This window comes from Carlito syrichta, unplaced genomic scaffold (genome assembly GCF_000164805.1).
Source record: "Carlito syrichta isolate Samal-C Ts95f unplaced genomic scaffold, Tarsius_syrichta-2.0.1 Scaffold310108, whole genome shotgun sequence".
Classification (NCBI taxonomy): domain Eukaryota; kingdom Metazoa; phylum Chordata; class Mammalia; order Primates; family Tarsiidae; genus Carlito; species Carlito syrichta.
The window spans coordinates 168193-192018 of record NW_007254204.1 but is presented as its reverse complement, the minus strand read 5'-3'; the positions used below and the strand labels follow the sequence as shown (position 1 = coordinate 192018).

General features: G+C 44.8%; 1 protein-coding gene across 1 annotated transcript in view; it reads right to left on the bottom strand.

Moving 5' to 3' along the window:
• Positions 1-318: 318 nt before the first annotated feature.
• Positions 319-23826, bottom strand: part of LYRM4 (LYR motif containing 4) — a 150390-nt gene continuing 126882 nt past the window's right edge. Inside the window, exon 3 of the mRNA XM_008068314.1 lies at positions 319-749. Coding sequence (XP_008066505.1) covers positions 681-749 — 69 coding nt within the window. The 3' untranslated portion in view covers positions 319-680. The remainder of the gene's footprint in view (positions 750-23826) is intronic.

Here is a 23826-nt window from a genome sequence, read left to right as displayed (position 1 = left end):
ATCCCAAGGTGTGGGGAGGGCCTTGTGAGTCTGCGTTTCCAGCAAGCTCCCAGGTGGCACTGCAGCTACTGACCTGCAGTGCTCCCTCTCTGGGTGTCCTCATGCCTGTCTCGTCTGTGGTTGCACTGGGCCCAGGTATAAGTGGTAGGGGCACCCTGTACCCCTGCCGCCCTGCCCTCCTCTACACTGCCCCCCAAATCTCAACTGGAACTCGGACTTGCCTTCACTCAGCTCAGGGTTGGACCCTTCCTGTGGGTCCCCTGCAGCCCTTCGCAGGCCTCGCGTCACAGAAAATAAACATGCATTCATCAGGAGGGGTTCATCTGGTGTGAAAGGCTTAGGGAGACAATTGTTTATTGTCAAGGACCGGGAAACAAAGTCTGGAAATCTACACAGTGGTCATGAGCTACAGGATAGGAGCAGGGTAGAGAGGAGACATAACAACACACATTACTTGAGAGTGAGCTCCAGCTCTTCATTCTGACCCTTGAACCCAGGAGAGATGGCTGCCCTTTTCACTAAGACTGCAACAGAATGGAAATGTGATTCAGTTTATCAGCTCCTACAAGGCAGGCAGAGCAAGAGGCTATTTTAAGCTGATGTTGGGAGCCCCCATCCCAAGGAGAGAGTGGATACTGAAGGTGGTCCCCGGCCGCCTCTGGTGGCTGGTCCCCGGCTCCCTAGGTCCTAGGCATCTCTTGATTCTCAATGATCAGCTTGTCAGTTGAATATAGTTGGCCAATGTGGACCTGGAGGCAAAGAAAAGACACAGGTCAAGAACAGTGGGACTCCATCTGCTGTGAATGGTCAGATGGAGCAATCTTAACATTTATAACACAAATGTTTGCCATCACCAGGCTGCTGTCTTCTAGAAACTGCACTGATGGGCAAAACTAGACACCAGAGTTACCTGTGCTAGTTCCTTGCATCGTCCAGCTCCCACGTCCCTCACTGTGACATTTTAGAGACCCATATACCCACTACTCTCTAAAATGGCATGGTGGCCACAGCCTGGGTTTCTGGGTTATCCAGAAGCCATTCGCCAGGGTCCTGGCTGCCCACTGGAGGCAGGCCATCAGATACATACATAGCTCCTGATGAGATGTCCTTCCTTTAGAACTGGTTCATCCATAAGGACAGGCTTTCAGCTAACGCAGAAATGAGTTTAGTCTAAGCCGGGGTAGAAAGGGCTATGCATTAAGAGCAATGCAAACAACCTTTCCCTGCTGGTCCTGGATGTGGCTGAGGATAGCAGTCTGTGTTCATGCACCTCCTGCCTCCTCTCTCTCCTGTCCCTTTCCATGCTAAGTGTCCTTTTTTCTTTTCTTTTCTTTTTTGTGGTTGGCATCTCTTTTGCCCAGGCTGGAGTGCAGTGGCATGATCATGGTTCACTGCAGCTTTGACCTCCTGGGCTCAAGCAATCCTTTCGCCTCAGTCTCCCAAGTATCTGGGACTATAGGCACATGCCACCATGCCTGGCTAATTTTTTGATTTTTTGTAGAGAGGAGGTATAGCTGTGTCATCCTGATCTCGAACTCCCAGCCTCAAGCGATCTTCCCAACTCAGCCTCCAAAAGTAGGGATTATAGGCATGAGCCACCATGCCTGGCTGGTAAGTGTCCTTTTTAATCAAGTGTCTTAATTGGCACCCACATGTGCCACTGTCCCAGGTGGATGCTGGAGCCATAACCTGGGCTATAGCAGATCTTTCCTCTGGAACAAAGGGTCTTTGCCACATTTTTTCTCTGAAAGCATTTTCTGAGTGGTATATATTTAGATCAAGTAGAACTGGTAAAGAGAGGGCTGAGCATTAGAAACTCTATCCGAGTTTCAGAGCAGTTGCCACTATTTATGGGTAATCTGTGGGGACTCATTGCTTTAAGTAAATGAGGGTAAAACTCTAGAAGGTTAGAGCTGCCACCTGGAGCCACCAGGGGTCACAGTCAATATCCTTATGTGGGTGCCCTCTGCCACCGCAATGCCTGTTTCAAGTGAAGGCCCAGGCCAAGGGGAGAGCATGTCCCTACTAAGGCATGTGCTAGAGAGTGGTGCTGTCACCAAGGACAGCCCATGGTCCGTCAGAGCTGCTCTGCTTTCCCACGCCACTTATCTGTCTTTCATCTGCCCTACACAGAGGCATCCTGGTGGTCTGTGGATAAGGATAGAACTAGTAAGTGCTGGTGTGGTGCCAGGAGAAAGCAAAGGAAGAGGTGAGAGCAGCCACATCATCTAGAAAGAAAGCATCTCATCACAGGAAATGGAGAAAAGAAAAAAAGAGAAAGTAAAAGAGAGTACAGATCTGGGGACATGGCAGAAGTCATACAGGCATTCATTTATAACTGCAAATGAATTCTTTAATGAAAAAAAAAGGGTGGTGGGGAATGAACGCCTTAGCACAATTCTTCACAGAAGTCAAAGCAACGTGCTTTGCCACTGTGTCTTTGGTCTTTCCTTCCTCTCAATACCATAAGGAAGACTTGATACATGTGGACAGGTGGATGGGGCTACTCCATGTCTCACAGGCTGCAGGTGATACTGATGCCGCTGGCCCATAGACCACACTTGAAGCAGAAGGGTGAGAAACCACGCAAGGACTGCAGGAATCTGGCCCAGTTTCTCAGGGACCAAGTTGTGGTCATGATGCAGGCAGCACAGGGCTGGCCGGGCCTCCTTTCATGACAGCTTGAAACAGCTGGCAGGTGAGCTGTAGTCATACACACCCCATGGAGAAGAGAGAGGGAGACCAGTCATTTTCTCCACACTGAGTATCATACAGCTTTATTTTCATATATTAACCTTAGCAGATATATGAATCCACTGTCAAATGATATTCAGAAAAGAAAGGCTATTTAAATACCAAATATTATTTTTTAAGTCATAATTTTGGGGAATGATGTCTTCATAATTTAGGCTATTACAAATGATTTTATGTAACAACTCAGATGATTCAGTTACCTGGAGCTTGTTTCATATTTAATTGACCTTGGAGGGTCCCCTAGGAGTCCTTCTGAGAAGTGTCTTCAGTTGTGTATTCCAGATGTGCTGGATGGAGGTCGCCAGCATTCTTTAAAAGTTCTGGTGGCAGGTGGAGTTATGAGGCAGCACAAGGAGCTACCCTTTAATAGAGCCGTTCAAACAGACACTGGGGACTTCTCAAGGGGGTTGGGGTGGGTGGAAGGGCTTAAAACCCGCCTACTGGATACCAGGCTCACTCTCTGGGTGGACGGCTCAACAGAAGCACGACCCTCACCATCACGCAACAGTAAACCTGAACATGTACCCCTTGAATCTAAAGTATTAAACAGAGTTGTTCAATAGTATGATGAGCTGCCTTGGGAAGCTGTGAAATTCTGTCCTTGTGAGGAGTGGAAATAAGGATGAAGAAGGAATATGCATGTGAGACAGAAGTTGAGCCAGATGGGCTCCTTCCGACTCTCAGTTTCTGTTATTGCAGGCACTGTCCATGCCTCTGGGATTCATCTGAGATGCCTCTAACAACAGCCACATGGCCTTGGCACGGCCCAATGCTGATCCATGTGTTCTGCTTCAGACACCCTAGGAAAGATGGCATCCCCAGAAAGACCATGGGCACGGGAGTCAGGACACCTGGGCTGTCCCCTGGTGCTGGTTCCTGCCTTATGAGACACCCCACTTCCTCCCCTTGGTCTTGGCATCCTCACCTATAAAATGAGAGGCCTGGACACTCCTAGGCGATCTTTATGATCCCTTGCTGCTCCAACAGTGTTTGGGTCCTCAACAAAGTTGGCAGATGTCAAGAGAAAGATGTGGGGGATCCCCAAGCCAGTGTGGTACCTGCATGGCATGAGAATTTCTGGAACAGTGGGTGGTAATATGGCCAAGGGATGATCATTGCAGACGTGGAGGGGACAATAAATGTGCTGCAGCAGCTGGAGTGTGACTGGCTTCCTACCCCTCCTAAGGCCGCACTCTTCCTTCCATCCATCTACTACCCACAGGCCAGCAGCAGCCCAGGAGGCACGTCAGTGAAGCTGCTCTCCTCTCTCAGTCCATATGACTATCCATGTGGTCCATACATACGACCTGCGTGATGTGTACTTCTCTTCCCTCCATCCCTCCCACTGCTCTGGAAGCCCCTCAGAGCAGGGCTAGTGAATTATGCTATCTGTGTCGCTGAGTCCCGCATAGTCCTGGTAGATGCCAGTGCTCAGCAGCCTTTGGTGAGTGAGCGAGAGAAGGAGTCTGAGCCCAGTGCACTGAGAGCGAACGGCTTCATGGCAAAAATGGGCAGATGGGCTGAGCTCTTCTTACCTGGGAAAGGCACAAGCAGCACACAGTGAACAGGTGTTTGTTGAATGGAAGACCCAGAAGACCCTGGAGGAGCCCTGGCAGGGCAGTCACAGCCCTAAGCCCTCCAGCAGGCAAGCAGTGAGCACCTCCTGGACCAGGCGCTGTGCATAGGTGGGACTTTCAGATGGGATTCCTGTCCCCGAGAGGCTCAGAGCCCAGAAGAGGAGGCAGAGAAGAAATGAGACCGGTGCCCCAGGATCTAGATGTGCTAGCAGAGGGTGGTACACAGCATCCAAATCTAGAAGGCATGACTCAGCCCAAGGGGCTAGGGAAGATTTCTTGGAGGAGATGGCCTCAGCGTAGGAGCTCAGCGGTCCAGAGGCTGGTGCTGGAGAGGGGTGAGAAGTGCCTTCCAGAGGGGCAGCCACCTACACAGGTGATGGGCATGGGAGCACATGGTATGTGTGGACTTAGAGACTGTCCTAGACAGAAATGTGCTTGAGCCTAGGAGTTCGAGATCAGCGTGGGCAAAACAGTGAGACCTCATCTCTACCAAAAAAAAAAGAAAAGAAAAAAAAGCCAGATCTGCAGGTCTAGCAGCATGCACTTGTAGTCCCAGCTATTTGGGAGGCTGAGGTGGAAGAATTGCCTGAGCTCAGGAGGTTGAGGCCATGGTGAGCTGTGATAAATAAATAAAAATAAAGCTGTCATACAAGCTATTTAAATATCCCCATATGATGAACAGTTAGATTGTTTCCTAATGTTAGATCATCTTTCTTATACATAATAAACCTTTTATTGCAACTCTGATTTTTCCCCTTATAAAAGGTTTTCAGAAATGGAATTGAGCAAATAAGTACAAATATTTTTATGGTTCCTGATGAATCCTGCAAAACTACTTTCCAGAAGCTGTCCAAATGGCATCCCACTGTTGGTCCAGGAGAAGGCGTCAGCAGCACAGTCATGCCACAGAACAGATTCACTCTTCCCACATGACTTCCTGTGTGAATGCTGCATTAGACTCAAGGCCACATTCTCTACACCCTGGCTAGAACAAGAACACAGGATTCTCCTGGCATGCTGCCTTCTGGTGTGTCCTTAACAACAGCCCCAGTTATGGTAGTTGACATCATATTCGTTTCTCAAAGTCCACCAAGCTAGAGCACGGAGCCCTGGGGAGAGGTGCTTTCTCACAAGACATGAGCTGCGATGTCATGGTGACCAAGTCCCAACGAACCCCAGGTAAAAGATGCCAAAGAAAACCTGCAGAATGAGGCATGAAGGGCAAAGCTGTAGAGTCAAACTTCAGGAAACTTAAAATCAGAACAAACTAAATCTATAGTTCACTCTGACAGAAGTATGAATTACACTTTAAAAGATCCATTTTGATACAACAAATTTATGACCTTTGGGGGATTAAGGAATAAAATCAGATCTCAGCATGCTAATGGAATTAAGAGGACACAGAGATGAAAGCCTTCCCACCTATCTGGGACTCTGTGTCTGATGTTTCCAGTCCTCCTCCTGATGCCCACTGCTTTTGTATGGACCAGTGAACTCCCCGCTGACTGGCCTCAGACCTTGGCTCTTCTAGCTGCTGTGTCTTTGCCCAGCCACTCCACCAAGAAAGGCTCACTCTGTATCCAACATGCAAAAGCTCACTCAGTCTTTGGGCCAATGGTCCCCTCTGCAGAAGGAGCTCTTTCCCTCCTGCAGAACACTTACTGCAATGTATCAGGGCCACCCACGTGGTACCTGTATCCTAATGGTAAGTGAGCCCAGCTCAGTTCCCTTATGTGAGTATCACTGCCTGGTAGAAGGAGACAGGAAGGGATCATACACTTGACTCAGCTGTCTGCACAGCTTAGTTTAGGGCAATGCCAGGCACATAGAAGGTGCTCAGTAAGTACTCAATAGCTAAAGACATCAGTCTGGTACTCCATGGTTAGAAGGCTCTATGTCACTGAGTCTAAAACCCAGATCAACAGGGTAGCTCTGGTGGCGAGTTACGAGTGGAAATATGGAACGGATGAAGGGAAGTCAACACAAATAGTGATAGGACCATTTATTGCAACAAGAAAGCTCATTGCCTGTAAAGCAAAATCAAATGATTTAAATTCAGTCCAGAAAAGGATTTATGGCCATAATCCAGAGACTATAAGGAATTAACCCAAACAATCACAGAAGAGGCACAGGAACTATTCAGTTCACACAGGGAGGAAATATTAAAAAGTTATCTCAATGTGGGCTACAGAGTTGAGGCAATAAGTGTTCGTATAACAGTTCTGTTGCATTTATTTTGGCTATAAATTGTGTCAGCACACAACAGGAGGCCAGCAGGATTGATGCTGCTGGGCTAATGACAGAGCACACAGCGCTGAGCTGCAGGTGAGAAGGTCTGGTCAATGGAACTAAGGAAATGCAATTAACAGCTTCAATTTATGGTCCCTCTAGAATCCCAAATTGACTTATATGGCCCTGTTAGACTATTACTGTGCATAAATTGGTCATTAAAGCTGATCACGGTTTTATTCTATAAAGTTTAGGGAGCTGGCATTAGAGTCCATTAGAAAAATGCACAGATTACTCAAGCACAAGTAGACGGGATGACTGGATGGCCCAGAAACACTTATGAGCTCTGAGACTCATTAGACTCATAACCTGCTGGGGAGGAGGAAGCAGGATCCAAGAAACATGACTTAGTACATGTTACAGGTCTTCACTGCTTATGCTTCTGAAGCTACGCACCGTCTCCCCTGTGACCCATCTCCATTTATTGAGGACAAGGAGCTGGGCTCAGTCACCAGGGGAGTAGGTGGCGAAGAGGCTGGAGTGGAAAACAGACCCAGTTCTGGGTTGGGATGCTAATCCTGCCTCTGCCACCTCCTGCCTATCTCACAGGGTTGCTATGAGCATCAAATTAGATACCAGACATGAAGAAAATGTACCAATTGCCCCAGCTACTTCCTAATGCCCAAATACATGACATGTCTTAATGTTGTTGGGTTAAGTAAGCATAATGCTAGACACACAGAAGGGCTCGTTAGTATTACTTATGTGCACAGCTATGGGCATGGTCTGTCTCTGCCAGGGTGTATACTATGGGGTCCCAGACCCTGACTTCACAGGCCCCTCACCCTCTAGCAGTAAGGGCTTGCAATTTTGTAATAATTAACCCCCCACTGTGGAGAGATGGTGCCAGCGATGCCTGAGTCCATCACCTGGTGTGAACATGAGCTTTCTGGGTTGCACTGAGGACTGACTGCTGAGTCTTCTTTCCTCATCTTTCCTCTAGAGGCAGTTTCCTGCCAGGTAGGGCCCACGATACTGCCAGCTGGTCACAGCAGCCTGGTATGAGAAGGAGGTGCTGGGGCCCTGGAAAGTTACAGGAGAGCTGTGGACACCTGGCTTTGTTGGTGAAGCCAAAGGGCATACTGTCTTTCCTCTCAGAGGCTGGGGGCCGCTGGGGCACAGTGCCAAATCTTGCTCGGGCATCATGATGACACCACTGTTACTGTTAAGGATGATAATGTCATCACTAGTAAGAAATAATAATGATAAGTGATGATGAAAGTAATAGTGACAATTAATGAGCATTTACTGTGTACCAGGCTTGGTACTAAGTGCTTGCTTAATTAATTAATTAAACTATATCTTTTTACTTTACAATAACTTTATAAGGTAAAATCATACTCCTGGGGCTTTGGGGCTTTGCTTAAGGGGCTGCAGTAACTAAAACATTTCTTGGAAGTCTCCTATTGATCTTCATATAAGGGAAGTATTCTGCTAACATATTTGTGCTTATTTTAGTTATAAAAATATTTTCCCTGACGGGCACAGTGGCACCAAAGTCCCAAAGTCCCAGCTGCTCGAGAAGCTGAGGCAGGGATTGCTTGAATCCAGGAGTTCGAAGATGTAGTGCTTTATGGTTATGCCTGTGGTGAGATACCGCACTCCAATCTGGACAACATAGTGAAACCTCATTTCTTAAATAAAAATGCTTTCCCGAAGTTGACAAGTAACCCTGACCCTACAAGAGGATGCACTGTATTTGAGTGTGTTCTGATACACCCAGGCTCAGAAGCCTATCTGTAAGATACTGCACTTTCCTAAGATAGCTATACTTGACAGTGGCTTTGCAAGGCCAAAAAACAAACAAAACAAAACAACAACAAAAAACCCTTTGAGTCACCAATACAGTAAATCTTTGATAGCAGAATTTCAGTTTTTGGTTCCTTGTCAGATGGCAAGTGCCAAGCTGGTAGCTCTTGTGCATCTGCACTGAGGCAGGTCAGCATAATATCTGTGCCCCTCTGGCTTATGACAACGCCAGAGAGCCTTTCATGCTGTCTGTATTTCCTGTAATTCATGTGGCAATTCTCCCTGGCAAGATCCCAGTATCTCAGTCACCATCACAGCTTTGTCATAGTCAAATCACCAACTATAAAAGCTTATTATTTATCAAATAGGCCATTTTCATCATGGTTTATATACTTCTTATTAGTTTTTTAAGCATGCAAACTACAATAGGGACACATGATTTAGATTTTTTTTCAGTTTCTTCTGTATAGGAACAAGAGGTATTATGAGATCCAACATTATGAATATAGGTCACATGGTATTCCTCTAAAAATAGCTTTCTGTCCATATGACCTTTTCTCCTTCTAGAATCTAGTAGCCTTGGTTTTCAAAATGTAAATGGTATAACATTACTAGTTTTTAAAAATTTTTTTATTTTTGAGTTGGAGTCTCACTCTGTCACCCAGACTGGAGTGCAGTGGCCGCTCCCGGCCACCATAGCCTCAACTGCTGGGCTCCGGCGATCCTTCTGCCTCAGCCTTCCGAGTAGCCGGAATTACAGGCATATGCTACCATGCCCAGCTGATTTTTTTGATTTTATTGTAGAGATGAGGTCTCGCCAAGTTGCCCAGGCAGGTCTCGAACCCTCAGGTTCAGGCAATCCACTCACCTCGGCCTCCCAAAGCGCTGGGATTACAGGCTGAGCCCCCAAACCCAGCTAACATTACTAGTTTTAATTCTGTCCTCATTTTAAATAACAGAAGAATGCCTAAAGGGATCAGATTGGATCCTTGACAATTCAGTTACCAACTAAATGCACTAGCAAAAAAAGGTCACTTCAAGGAAACTGGGGTAGATCTTTTTGTGTCTAGTCTCTCAACACATACTTCATTTCCATTTTATCTCTGAGTCTTGAATTTTAGATATTGGACATTTTTTGGAGGGGGTAGAGATGGGGCCTTGCTATGTTGTCCATGCTGGTACTGAATTCCTGGCCTCAAGTGATCATTCCATCTCAGCCTCCCAAAGTGCTGAGATTATAGGCATGAGCCACCACACCTGGCCTGGACATTCTTAATGTGGAGGGAGGCAGTGGGGAGTCAGCCTCTTATTTCCTCTGTGTTGTTGCTGAAGAGTGATGAGCAGACTCACATCCCTGCCCTCTATCCCATGTCACAGTATTAACGAGTTTGTTTTTCCCAATGGGTGAATAATTTTCTGAAAAAAAAATCCAGAGTAGCTGTTTTCCTACGAGATGCACTTTAGGTACAGTCCTTCCAGAAAATGTATGTTGGGATCAGTCCTTCCAGAAGGTAGGCTCAAGTACTACAAAGCCTGTGTCGGGGAGAGGTGTGTCTGTATCTTGTGGTGAATTGCTGTAAGACACTATCGCCTGTCTTCCATACATATACCTGTTCTTTAGAGAAGCTGGGTGTTGTGGGCTGTTTTTATCTGCTGGTGTAGACCACTGCTCAGGGTGGGGAGACAGTTAAACAGGAGACAGACACTTGTTCTCCCATCACACTCGCACATCTGCTCTCCCCCCGACCCTGATGGTCAGTGCAGAGCTGGCCACGTGGGGACAGTGGACGCACAGTGCCAGCCACTGGCCAGGAGTCCTCTGGAGCTGGTGTTGAAGCATTGCACAACCAAGTCTCCTTGAGATGAAAGCACCCAAACAGCAAGCACACTGCATACGTGTTAGCACTGCTGCAATTCAGACACCTGGCCCTTCCAGGAACTAGGCAGATCCAAACATCACGTCAGGGTAAAACTTGGCATTTCCAAGGGATGGTGATAACAGAGGTCAGGCAAACTGCCAGACACTGTGCTATCAGAGGTCAAACCCCTGCACTCAGGGAGAAGCAGAAGCTTGGCTGCACATCTGTCCCTGAACTCAGTGTTTCAGGTCACCAAAACCATAGCAGCAAGGCCAGGATCCCCGCCATGCTATAATTAGTTATGAGGTGATGCAAGTGCTCAGACCAATGCTTCCTGGCATGTGTGCTGGTGCATGAGCACACTCTTGATTGCATGTTTACCACCTGCTCTGGGGAGTATCTTTAACAAAGCTTCTGGGATAATCAGGTTACTTTAAGCTTGCTATTTAATTCCTTCAGGGACACTGTTTTTCAAGGTCAACTTGGACTCATTTCTGATTTTAATATTTGATTTCAACAAATAGAATTGAGAAAGTGAACTCTGCAAAAGCTTTAGAGAAAGACACATACAGTCAGCTTACCTACCACCTTGGGCCATTTGTTTTTGGAGACTTAAGGACTAACTGTATTTCATTTGATTTTGCTTTGTTGCCTTTGTTAGACAATGACTGACAGCACCCTGCTTGGTTAAACATACAGAGCATAATCACCCACAAGGCTTTGTTGATTCTATAAGTTCCTGGCTTTGTGGGCTTCCAGATTTGGGAGTAGCATTATCTGAGATGTCAACACTGCAAGAGAGTCACAATTTCCAGAGCAGTAAGTGTAGCAGAAACCAAGTCAAGGCTACAGCACCATGGAAGTGACACCAACACCAAAAAGAGCTTCGTGAGTGGGAACCAGAAGTTGCGTGTATACACACACACACACACACACACACACACAAACACACACTTTCATTCAGGCTTGTGAAACATGCTGACTTTCTGGTGCCTTTTAAAAACTGCCTGGGATGAGTTTGATGCTTTTTGGTGTTAAGTCATCAGAAACAAACAAGGCCTATGCTCACTCTTCTTATAGATCTGCTGTTTCCCGGAAGTTTCTCTCAGACAGTCCCACCCCCACCTGTTCCTGACCTAATGCCAAGGCTGGTGGCAGCTGCCCTACCTCTCCCCTCACTGGGCTCATGCAAGAAATGGTGGTTAATAGCAACAGAAACAAATGAGCAAGATTCCTCCAGCCTGTTCTTTCTTAGGATGCACGGATCTAATTTTCTTCACACTGGCTGTGTTGTCTTCCTCTGCTCATGCCCCACAGGGTGCTGCTTCATGATACCTAGGGACCTGAAAACACGATCAGCAGTCCCTTTGCACTGTCCCAGAGCTTGAGAGACTCCCAAGAATGATACGCCCTCAAAAACACTGGGCTCATATGTGTACTCACACACCTGATTAGGTCCCCTTTTTTTTTGAGTTGGAGTCTCACTCTATTGCCTACGTTGGAGTGCAGTGGTACAATCACGGATACTGCAGCCTTGACCTACTGGGCTCAGGCAATTCTTTTCCCTCAGCCTGCTAAGTAGCTGGGACTACAGGCACATGCCACTATTCCCAGCTATTAATTTTTTGATTTGTTGTAGAGTCGAGGTCTCACCAAGTCACCCAGGCTCGTCTCAGCCTGGACTCAGACAGTCCTCTCACCTCGGCCTCCCAAAGTGCTGGAGTTATAGGTGTGAGCCACTGTGCCTGGCTTAGCTGGGTTCCCTTCTTTTCTCCCCACCCAGAAGTCAGGATGAAGACAGCAAAGAAACAAAAACAGCACCATGTGCCCAGTAGGGCTTCAGTGGGGGCAAAAGACCCAGAAGCAGAATGAAGCTATCCCTGGCCCAGCCCAGCCTGGAGAAGACAACAACTGTTTCCAGAAGCCCTCAGAAAGAGTTGGTCATAGAAAGTGAGCAGGAGAGGAGACAGAGTGGCACACAGGACATCAGCAGGTGGGGCAGGGAGTGGCAGGCAGTTGATGGACAGCATGGTTCACCATTGGTAGGAAGGGGGACCCCAAAACACTGGAATTATCTTTTGGAGGATGGGTCCCTTATAGTACACTTGGAATTTGTTCCTCTGGATCAAACCAACAACCAAAGATTTTATCTAGAAGTTTTGAGAAGATTGCGTCATGATTTATGGGAGAAACATCCCAAGCTGCGGCAAACATGTGACTGGTTCTTCTACCACAATGATATTGCCACCTACACTGTGCTGTGTCCAGCAGCTTTTGACCAAAAAAGGCATGACTCCCATGCTCACCCTTCCTATTCACTCAATGTCACCCCGAGTGACTTTTCTTGGTTTCCCTGAATGAAAAAGGTCCTCAAAGGGAAACATTTTGCCGATGTGGAAGAGGTGGAACAGAAAACAGCTGAAGCACTAAAAGGCATCAAAATCAGAGTTCATAAACTGTTTTGAGCAGTGGAAAAAGCATCTTGATAGATGTATTGCATCAAGTGCAGAGTACTCTAAAGGTGACTGAAGTTCAAACATATAAGAATAAATACATGATTTTTATAAATAAATTCCGGTTTCTGGGTCCCTGCTCGCACATCCTACTCCTGAATTCTTCGCAGGACCCCACGTTGCAGGGTCCAGGAGACCTTGGAGTGTGCGTGGAAGCTCTTCTGAGGGAGGAGGCCCTGGCCAGGGGGCAGGTCAGAGCTGATGCTCAGCCAGGACGCACCAGATCTGTGCGAAGAGCTTAACTGCTTCCATGTGGCTGGTCAGCAGCAGATCCTGGGGCTTCCTTTACCACCCTCCTCTCTCCTCTGGGGTTCCCTGGCCCTTGCCTGGCCTATTGGGCCCCCAACATGCCACTCTAAAGCAACCAGTTTCATTCTGTCAATGCTGATGCCCCATGGGTGGCTCAATATTCTGAGTATCACCTATGGAGTGGGGACTCCAAAGGATGGGTTTGGGCTAGTACTAAAAAGGTGTCCATAGTCCGCAGTGACAGGCTGTGGAGGGCAGTACTCATGATTCATTGTTTCTTTCTAGCATCCTGCAGGGAGATACAAAGAGTGCTGAACAGAACCGTCCATGTTTTGCTCTGGGGAGTTATTGTGGATGAGGGAAGAGAAGGCCAGAACTGGGAAAGTGAAAGCTGGGGTCTGAGGAGGCAGGGAGGTGGCCTTCTCTTTCCTGGTGCCAGCCCTGTTGTGGTGGGTCTTTGGTACTTCTCAGCTCTCACAGTGCAGGGAGGTGTTCTCTCTCACCAGGCTCACCTCTTGGGCCCTGGGGCTGTCTCAGGATGTGTGAAATTTGCTGTCCCTAAAGTTCAGTTATTTGGTGTGCCTTCCAATTAAACACTCAGGAAGAAAAGAATCACTCCCCAAGGGGCCCTCAGGCCCCAATGGAAGCGTCAACCTCAGCATTACACATTTCTTCTTTTATCTGCTGCTTTCTCCACTACTGTGCTCCACAATGTGACTGGCAATGCAGATTTTTGAGACTTGCCACAAGGTGGATGCTGCCCTTGGTGGATAAAATAACTGGTCGGGTGCAGTGGCTCATGCCTATAATCTCAGCACTTTGGGAGCCAATGTGGGAGGACTGCTTGACTCCAGGAGTTCGAGACCAGCCTGGGCAACACAGTGAGACCTTGTCCCTACAAAAACCAAAAAAATTAGTTGGGTGTGGTGGTGCATGCCTTTAGTTCTAGCTACTCTGGAGGCTGAGGTGGAAGGGTCACCTGAGCCCAGGAGGTTGGGGCTGTATCCAGCCTGGGTGACAGAGAGACCTTGACTCAAAGAATAAAAAATAAAATAAAATAAAATAAAATAACTTGTCTCTACATACCTGTGGAGGTAAAGAATCAGGTCTTGGAGCCACAGGCCTAGGGTAGCTGTAGATACCTTGCCAGGGTTCGGCAGTGGCCAGGGACATGTGGCTCTCCTGTCCTGGGTCCTGCTTTTACTTGCCCAGAGCAGGACAGTTGCAGCAGGCATGGCATGGCACATGGACCATTCTGGCACATGAACCAGAAGTGGGCACTCAGGCCCACCCTCCACCTGCCCCATGGCGGTGACCCCCAGCTTCCTCAGGAAGGAGGCACTTTCTGCACAGCAGACCCTCCACCTACCAGAGGGGGCAGCCTCAGTATGAAGCAACTTGCAAAGAACAACCACTTTTTTTTTTGAAGGAGCAGGGCTGTCCCTTAAGATGTGCTCATCCTTCACTGCTAAGGGGAAAGAGCAAGGAGGATAAGCTTCCAGTCACTGCTGATCTTAAAAAGGGCCATGACTAGCCTTTGCTTCAATCTCATTGACTTCAATGAAATCCACACTATAGTCATCTTATTACTTCTCTCTCTAATAATTACAGTAATGACTAATATCTCTTTAGCCCTTTAGAACTGACAAAGTATTTATATACTTTATTGGCTCATCCGATCCTTTTAAAGTGTGTAGAGCAGGTATCAGCGTTATCTTTATTTTATATTTAAAGAGATGAAGGGTCTAAGTTGTAAAATTACTTATCTAGCTTCACAGGGTTAATACTTATTACTCTGACTTCAAGTAAATCTCTTAAATTCAAAGTTAGTCTCCATACTAAATTTCAATTCTATGAAAAACATAGCTTAAAAAATTTTATTAAAACATTTTGAACATCAACCATAATCCTATCACTTCAAGTTAACTTTATTTTTAGGTGCTAATGTTGCCATGCTGACATATGATCAGCTAATCACCACTGTTTACTGTCACGTGCCCATACCATTTGGTGTTACCAACTTAGAATTCTGTTACTACACCTTTCTGCATTTTAACATGGTCTTCACAATGGTAAATGTTGAACATTCTATTTCATTGGATCTAGTCTCAGTCTCATTTGCTATTAGTAGCTAGGTTGAAACAGTGACAATTTTAGGAAAAAGTTAATTTTCCCAATTAAAAATGTTTTAGACATTTTTTTTTTCCTAAAGGATATTTGATTTCTATGAGTTCATGTGCCCTTTGCCTTTTCTCCTTTCTTCTCTTTCACATTTCCTCTTTTACCTGTGCTTCTGACTATGCTAAAAGTGTGATGTCAACATAGGTGTCGCTCATGTGTGGACTCTCCAAGAGATAACCGTGTCGATCCAGGGACAAGGGACACACTTTAATAACCATGACTGCACACAGGCAGTAACTTAATGAATGATAAGCAGCCTGGTGCTGGCTTCATCATAACAGGAGCTGGCTCCTGTCTGGGATATCTCCAGACCCACCTCCCTACTGGCCCTGTGGCATCTCAGCTTCCCCTCTGCTGAGCTCCTTAGACTGCAGCAAGGACCAGGTTCACTGGAGGGCTCTCTGCAATTCCCAGAGATGATGAGTTAGTTGATCTGGGCAAGGCTACATATCATGCTTGGGGTGACTGCTCTGCATACTCCAGACCAGCTGCATTCTGTCCCAGCACCAGCCACACTCGGTTGTCACTCCCTGAAGTCAAGGGCTGAGCCTGTTTCATATCCCTGGCACCTGGCAGGGCAGAATGAGCTTCCTTTCCATCTCCTAATAACACTGTACTCTCCAAGGGTCTGGGCAGCCCGTCATTCTCACACAAGACCTGTGGGTATCTTTTGCGGCCTTGCTGACATGGCTGTGGTAGTTGTGGTAGGAGAAAGGCCCTGTGCTACCTCACTGCACTGCACAGTTACTGGAGTCATGCTGCTGAGACGCATGTGCGTCACGTCAGTCCTTGCCTCAGAAAGCTCCAGGAGTTTCCACGACTCACTCCTGTGGAATGCTCATTCCCTGACTGAGTCCCAGGCCCTCCATTTGTTCTTCCCCACTTCTGAGCAACTGGGTCTAGCTTATCACCTGTTTTGGTGCCCCAACATGGAACCTTGGGTCTAGGCGGTCAGGCCAGAGCCCACGACCTATGCTGTGAGCAAATGTCTTTGTTAGCCTATTGACTACCTGAACACAGGGACCCTGGTCTGTCCCCAGGCCACTTTGCTGAATGAAGGAATTAATTCCAAGAGAAGGAGGTGCTTGTCTGAGGTCTCAGTGCAGGCCCCAGAGAAGAGGAGCAAGGACCCAGCACACGGAGTAGCAACCAGCCTAAAGTCAGGCCTGGCAGAAAAAGGTAGCCCCTCCTGGGATCATTCCTCATGCTGTTTAGGGACAAGACATTTTAATGATATTCATATGAACTTGGAAACTGCAACATCTGAGGGGACTCATTGTTTTTTTTTTTTTTGAGTTGGAGTCTCACTCTGTCGCCCAGACTGGAGTGCAGTGGCCGCTCCCGGCCACCGCAGCCTCGACCTGCTGGGCTCCGGTGATCCTTCTGCCTCAGCCTTCCAAGTAGCCGGAATTACAGGCATGCGCTACCACGCCCGGCTAATTTTGACTCATTGGTTTTTTTAGGAAAAGAACTCAATGCTTGATGATGAGCTCTGGCAAAAAAGGTGTGCTCTGGATTTCTACTCTGACCCGTGAATCTCAGACTTAGTTTGCTCCAAGCAGCTTTCCTTTGGACCAATTTCTGATGCACTTTTCAGCTTAAACAAGGTGGATGATCCATTTCTCTCAGTATCAAGACAAAGGGACCCTGACATTGCATCCAACACTGAGGCCACTGCTGCTGGTGGGACAAGACCCTCTTTTAGGGTAGTTTGCAAAGACACCACTTTTTGCCATTCACACAGTTTCTTTCTTAATTAAGCCTTGGGACCCTATTATATAGAAAGCTGCAGAGTTTACCACAGACTTGAGCCCTTTAGGTATTAGAATTATTTCCTAATCAGACGTGGTAGCTCATGTCAGTAATTCCAGCACTTTGGGAGGTGGAGGCAAGAGGACTGCCTGAGCCCAGCCTGGGCAACTTGGTGTGACCTCATCTCTACAATAAATCAAAAGTATTAGCCGGGCATGGTGGTAGGTGCCTGTAGTTCCGGCTTCTTGGAAGTCTGAGGTGGAAAGATTGTCAAAGTCCAGCAGGGGAGGCTGTGGTGGCCGTGAGCCTGACACTGCACTCCAGCCTGGGCAACAGAGTGAGAATTCTACTGGGTGGGGGGGGAGGAAGAGAAAAAAAAAGATTGTTTCCTTTAATCTTTTATAGGAATATTTCTATCATTGATAGAAATATTCTAAACTCTTCTGATGGAAAACTTTCTCGAAGCTGTGAGAGCACAAGACTTCGTCTTCCTTGGAAGAAAGTGATGAAAGGCCTTTGGTAGTGACCTGGACAGAGCTAGGTCACCAGAGCCAACTGATTATCATGCTCAGGAGAATGGAAACAAATCCTTCAAGACCACAGAGAGATCAGCAGTGCAGTTGCTATAAATGCACAGGTATTTGAAGAATGCAAACATAGGCAGACATAGCCAATAGAAATGTATTAAAAAAACCCTGAAGTATGGTGCAAGAATGATTCCATGCAGCCATTATACTCAAGAGAATAAAAACATATGTCCACATTGAAAGAAGTACAAGATTGTGCACAGCAACCTAATTCATAATAGCCCCAAGTGAAAACAATCCAAATACGCATATACCAATCCAAATGTGGTATATTCACGCAATAGAATATTATGTAGCCACAAAAAGGAATAAAGTCCATATTGATACATGCTACAACATGGATGAACCTTGAAAACATTATGCCAAGTGAAAAAATTCAGACATGGCCATGTGTCTGTGTGGCCCTATTTATGTGACATACCCAGAATAGGCCAATTCATACAGACACAATGCAGATTAGTAGTTGGGAGTGGGTAGGTGGAAGATAATGTGGCGTGACGGTGATTGGGGAGGGATTTCAGTTTGGGGTGCTGAGATGTTTTAAAACGAACTGTGGTGACAGTTGCACAACTCTGAATACACTAAAAACCACTGAGTTGTACATTTTAGATGGGTGAATTTTTTGATATGTGACTTAATAAATATGTTAAAAAATAGATGTTAACAAGTCATTAAAGATTTTGAAATTATAGGCTCAATACTGTCTAGACTTGTGTGGTTCTACTGGACATGTGGTTATTTCGCATTTGAAACATGGCTAGTCCAAACTGAGGTGTTTTGTAAGTATAAAACACATACTGGGTTTCAAAGACTTAGTAAGAAAAATAGAATGCAAAACATCTTTTTAATATTTTTTGTACTGATTACATGTTGAAATGACAATGTTTTAGATACACTAGGTTAAATAAATTATGTCATTAGAATTATTTTTGCCTGTTCCTTTTAACTTTTTTTTTAATGTGGCTACTAGACAATTAAAAATTATACCTGTAGCTTGAGTCTTGCATTATATTTCTAATGGATCAGTGCTGGTTTATATCATCCTTTTAGTGTACTTTTTATTTCATTTGTTTATTTTCAGTGGATTTAAAAAAACTGTGTCAAAATACATATTGTGTTATTATCAAAAGTCACCATATAAAACCACCTTTGCTTTGAATTTTGAAATACAATACATTCATGGGAAGTTGCAAAAAGTAGTACAGAGAGGTCCTGTATACCTATTCCTCTATTTCCTCCAATAGCATCTTGCAGAATTAAATCTTGCAATATTAAAACCTGGAAGTTGACATTTATACTGTCCTCTTAAATTTTTTTTGATGGAAGACTAATCAATCCCTGGGTGAGGAAGAATCTGGGGATGCAACGAAAATGGTGTCTTAAAGTTGTTGATGCCTCTATAAAGTAAACATGGCTCCTCTTGGAATAATAAAAATTAAGTGGAAACCCAAATTCAAGTTTCTCTCTGTTTGCACAGAAACATTTTATAGACCCTGCCAATATGAAGAGGACCACAGTGATTACATTTATATCCTGGAAGCAGGGCACCCATCATCGCTTGCACCCCTGCTCTGAGTTGAAAGTGGGGGTGTCATGGAGTTGAAAGTGAGGACATCCTGTGGCCTTGTAGATACAAGCTGTATCCCTAGCTCGCCAATCACTTAGGGCAAATGAAGCTGTCAGGTTTGACAGTGGCTGAGCACACACTTCACTGAGGAAGTCAAAGCAACAAGGCTGTCTGGCTGACAGCGGATAAAAAAGAGCTACCTTCAACTTTTTCCTTTTCAGAGGAAGAAATCATATCTGAGGATTTCAGGGGCCACTTTCAGTAAGCTGACAGTCACAAGTAAGTGGATCTGGAGATGAGGCCTCCCTCCTCTTTGCATTCTCACAACCATTTGTGGCCATGTCCTTGACAATTTTTTTGCTGGTCTCTTTAGTTGACCTCTTTGTCCACACCTCTACTGTTCTCATATGATTTTGGATGTGAACCACTATGTCAGGAACAACCAAGTTCATCATCTTGCTTTCACTTAATCTTTCGAATGAGGCCCCATCTCTCCTGCCAACAAGGTGATGCTGCCTGCACCCTGGTGGGAGTTGATGCTAGCAGCAGAGATGAAGCCTGAGGGCTCTCTTGGGCAGCCCATGCCAGGGCCTGGGCCCTTCAAAGGCTCGGCTTTGCCTCCCCAGAGCTGAGTATTGCTCACTTATACACTTGCTCACAAAAACCCTCATTCCTCACAAAAGAGTCTTAAAGAATTCAAGCCAGTAGATATTTTAATCTCTACTATGGCAATTGGTCTATTCAAGTTTTCTATGTCTTAGGCTAATTTCTTTTTTCATTAGATTTTCAAATTAGCTGCCATAAAGTTGCCCATAGCTTTCTCCTATAGCACATTCTTAATATGCAATCACTAAGAATGGCATTATAGAAGAATATTCAAAGACCTGGAAAACATATTTGATGAAAAGAAAAAGCAGGACATAAATCACAACTGAGAGGCCAACACTATATGCCTTGGCTTCATTACTTTATCCCCAACTTATACTTTTATCTTCAAGTAGTCATGGATCCCCGATTGACAGGTCAAGATTTATCACCTAAATTCTAACTTGGTTTAATCCAAAGCAGGTTTTCATAATCATACTCATCTCCAAGTGACTTTTAGGACAACCCTATAGTAAAGAAAGAAGGCATTTACACACCCTATTCCTTGTCCTCCCTGCCTCTTAGGGATTTAAGTTGGAGGATCACTTGCTTAACCTGCATAGCAATATGTATCTAGAGAGAAAATAACATTTATTGGACATATGCTAGACTTAGTTTTTCAAAATATTTATCCCTGTTCTATATAATACATATTATTCAAATATACCTTAGGGATGAGTTAATAGAACCAGATAAATTTATTAGTTTGCCTACATCTGTATAATTGGTAAATTAATTATGGAGCTGAAATATTCCCTTCCAGTTCTTCTGACTTCAAAATGCACAATTTTTGGATTAATTATAACATACTTTCTCTGAAAGAGTGTCTTCTATTCTTTCTGCTAACATTTTAAATGGAAAACACATGCTCTTTAAAGAGAAGAGTCCTTTGGCTACTTAGGCTGGACTACAAAAGCTGAGAGTGAAAGGGGAGTTTTGACTTCCAAGTTTAACTTGTAGTTCTGGTCCAGGAGCACATCTCAGCCACAGTTGTTTTCAGAAATGTGAGTTCGAGGTATTAACGAGTAATGCTGAGCAAGGAACACCACAAGTCAACATCTCTTGGATCACATAAATTTTGTGAAGCTCCATGGGGAGCAGCAAACCACTTGCCCAGTTGCTTTGAGTTTATTCGGACTTGGCCAGAAAAGGAAGCTTGCTGATGCAAGGGAGAAAGAGAACGCCCATCTACATTTAACCTATTTGCAAGTCTGCCAAAGCTGCAGAGTGGCGGCAGCTGTGGACTGGTCTGACTGAACTGTGCCATGGGAGAGAGACTTGCTAAGGAAATGACATTTCCTTCCCAGGGTAGGGAAGCGCGCACTGCTGAGATTCTTTGGGAGTGAGGGCAGCACAGGCCACCTTGCAGAAGATGATGAGAGGAAGTTCACCTCTCTCCCTGGGGGGTCAGTAGTGGTTACTTGGCCTCTTGCCTCTGGGTTTTTGCGAGAAGCCGCCAGGACAGAACCACAGTCTGCACTTGGAATGGTGTGTGTGCATGTGCTGGGAGGCCTGAGGGCCACTGTCCTGATGCTGCCATCTCATGGATGAGGCTACAGGGTGGCACTGCTTTACACATCTGGATGGTAGGTAAAAACAGAGGGCTCTTTCCTTTTATGTTAAAAAAAAAAAACAAAAACAAGATAATTGATCATTTTCTTCTTAGGTTCTCCAAGATTTTATTTTCTAAAAAAAGGGAGAATATTTTTCTGTGACAAAGCAGATTTCTGGCAGAATATGCTTCCTGATAGGAGCTCAAAGACATGGCTATCTTTTAGAAAAAAGTAAGCATATTGGCACAGGCTTAAATATAGCACACTGGCACCACCTGTGAAGAAGGCTTGAGAGACATTGATCCTGACAGGTCCAGACTCTTTTAATGATTCCAAACCTTGGCTGAACACTGGCATCCCTTGGGGGGCGTCACTGTATTCTGATATTGACCCACATTCAAGGGATTATGAATTATTTGGTCTGGAGTGTTTTTATTTTTTAGCTTTTGAGTCAGGGTCTCACTCTGTCACCTAGGCTGGAGTGGAGTGGCATGATCATGATGATCACGGCTCACAGCAGCCTTGACCCTCTGGGTTCAGGCAATTTTGTCACCTCAGCATCCTGAGTAGCTGGGACTACAGGTATGTGCCACCATGCCCAGCTAATTATTTTTTTTAATAGAGATGAGGTTTCGCTATGTGGCCCAGGATGGTCTTGAACTCCTGGGTTCAAACAATCCACCTGTCTCAGTCTCTCAAAAGTGCTGGGATTACAGGTGAGCCCCGGCACCCTGGAGTGTTTTTATACTTCAGAACTTTTAAAAAAATTGTGGTAGAGTAGCATAACACAAAATATACTATTTTAACCATTTTAAAGTGAATAATTAAGTGGTATTAAGTACATTTACAACATTGTACAACCATTACCACTATCTGGTTCCAGAACTTTTTCACTACACCAAAAAGAAACCCCATTCCCTCCTTTCCCCAGCCCCTGACAACCACTAATCTACTTTCTGTCTGTATGAATTTCCTTATTCTAGACATTTCATGTAAACAAAATCATATAATATGTGGCCTTTGTGTTAGACTTCTTTCATTTAGCATAATGTTTTCAAGGTTCATTCAGGTTGTAAGCATGCATCATTACTTTGACGGCTGAATAATCTTTTATTGCATGGATATACCACATTTTGCTTATCCTTTCTTCAGCTGAAGGACATTTTGGTTGTTTCTCATCTTTTGCTTATTGCAAATAGTGCTGCTATATGAATTCGGTGTAAAAGTTTTGTTTGAGGCTGTTTCAAATCTTTTGGAATGAAATTGCTGGGTCATATGGTAATTCTATGTTTAACTTATTGAGGAAGTGACAAGCTGTTTTCCACACATGTCAGGATTTTAAAAGCTTCCCAGGTGAGTCTAACGTCTGTCCAAGGGTAAGAATCTAGTTAGTTAAGATTCAATAATCAATTTTTTATAAAAGTAACAAATAAAGAAGAAACCAACAAAATTCAGACACAGGAACTGACTTCTTGAGTAAAAAAATTGTAAGGAAAAGGAAGAGCAAGGAAAAAAAGGAGGGCCTACAGATTTCTTTTAAAGGCATTTCAGAGGCATATCATCCTGACTGTATTTGAATCATAATTCAAACACTAACCATGCGTACCCGTACATACAACACAAAAACATTTTTTGTGATATTTGTGAGACATCAAAATTTAAACACTTTGCATTTGATAACATTAAAAAATTATTGTTATTTTGTTTGCTATAATGGTATTTGTTATGTTTACAAAAGAATCTTCATCACCCAAATAAACACAATCAGAAACACAAAAGATGAAATCACATCTGACCCTGAAGAAATACAAAAGATCATTAGAGACTACTATGTACACTTGTATGGAAACAAACTTGAAAACCTCAAGGAAATGGAGGACTTTCTGTCATCACACAACCTGCCTAGGTTGAAACAAGAAGAAATTGAGACCCTAAATAGACCAATAACAATCAAGGAAATTGACTACATAATAAGAAAACTACCTACAAAAAAAAAAGCCCTGGACCAGATGGCTTTCCAGCAGAATTTTACAAGACATTTAAGGAGGAGCTGATTCCAATCCTACTGAAGATATTTCAGGTGACCGAGAAAGATGGAACCCTTCCCAAATCATTTTATGAAGCTAACATCACATTGATTCCCAAGCCAGGTAAAGACCCAACAAAGAAAGAGAACTACAGGCCAATATCCTTGATGAACATAGATGCTAAAATTCTCAACAAGATCCTAGCAAACCAGATTCAATAACACATCTCAAAAATCATCCATCATGACCAAGTAGGCTTCATCCCTGGGATCCAAGGCTGGTTCAACATTTGTAAAATCATAAATGTAATTAAATACATCAACAGGTCTCAAAACAAAAACCACATGATTATATCATTAGATGCAGAAAAAGCTTTTGATAAAATCCAGCACCCCTTCTTGATAAAAACCCTTGAACACCTAGGCATACGGGGAACATACATCAAAATAGTAAAAGCCATCTATGAGAAACCCACAGCCAGCATAATACTCCTAAATGGACAAAAATTGGAACCAATTCTCCTG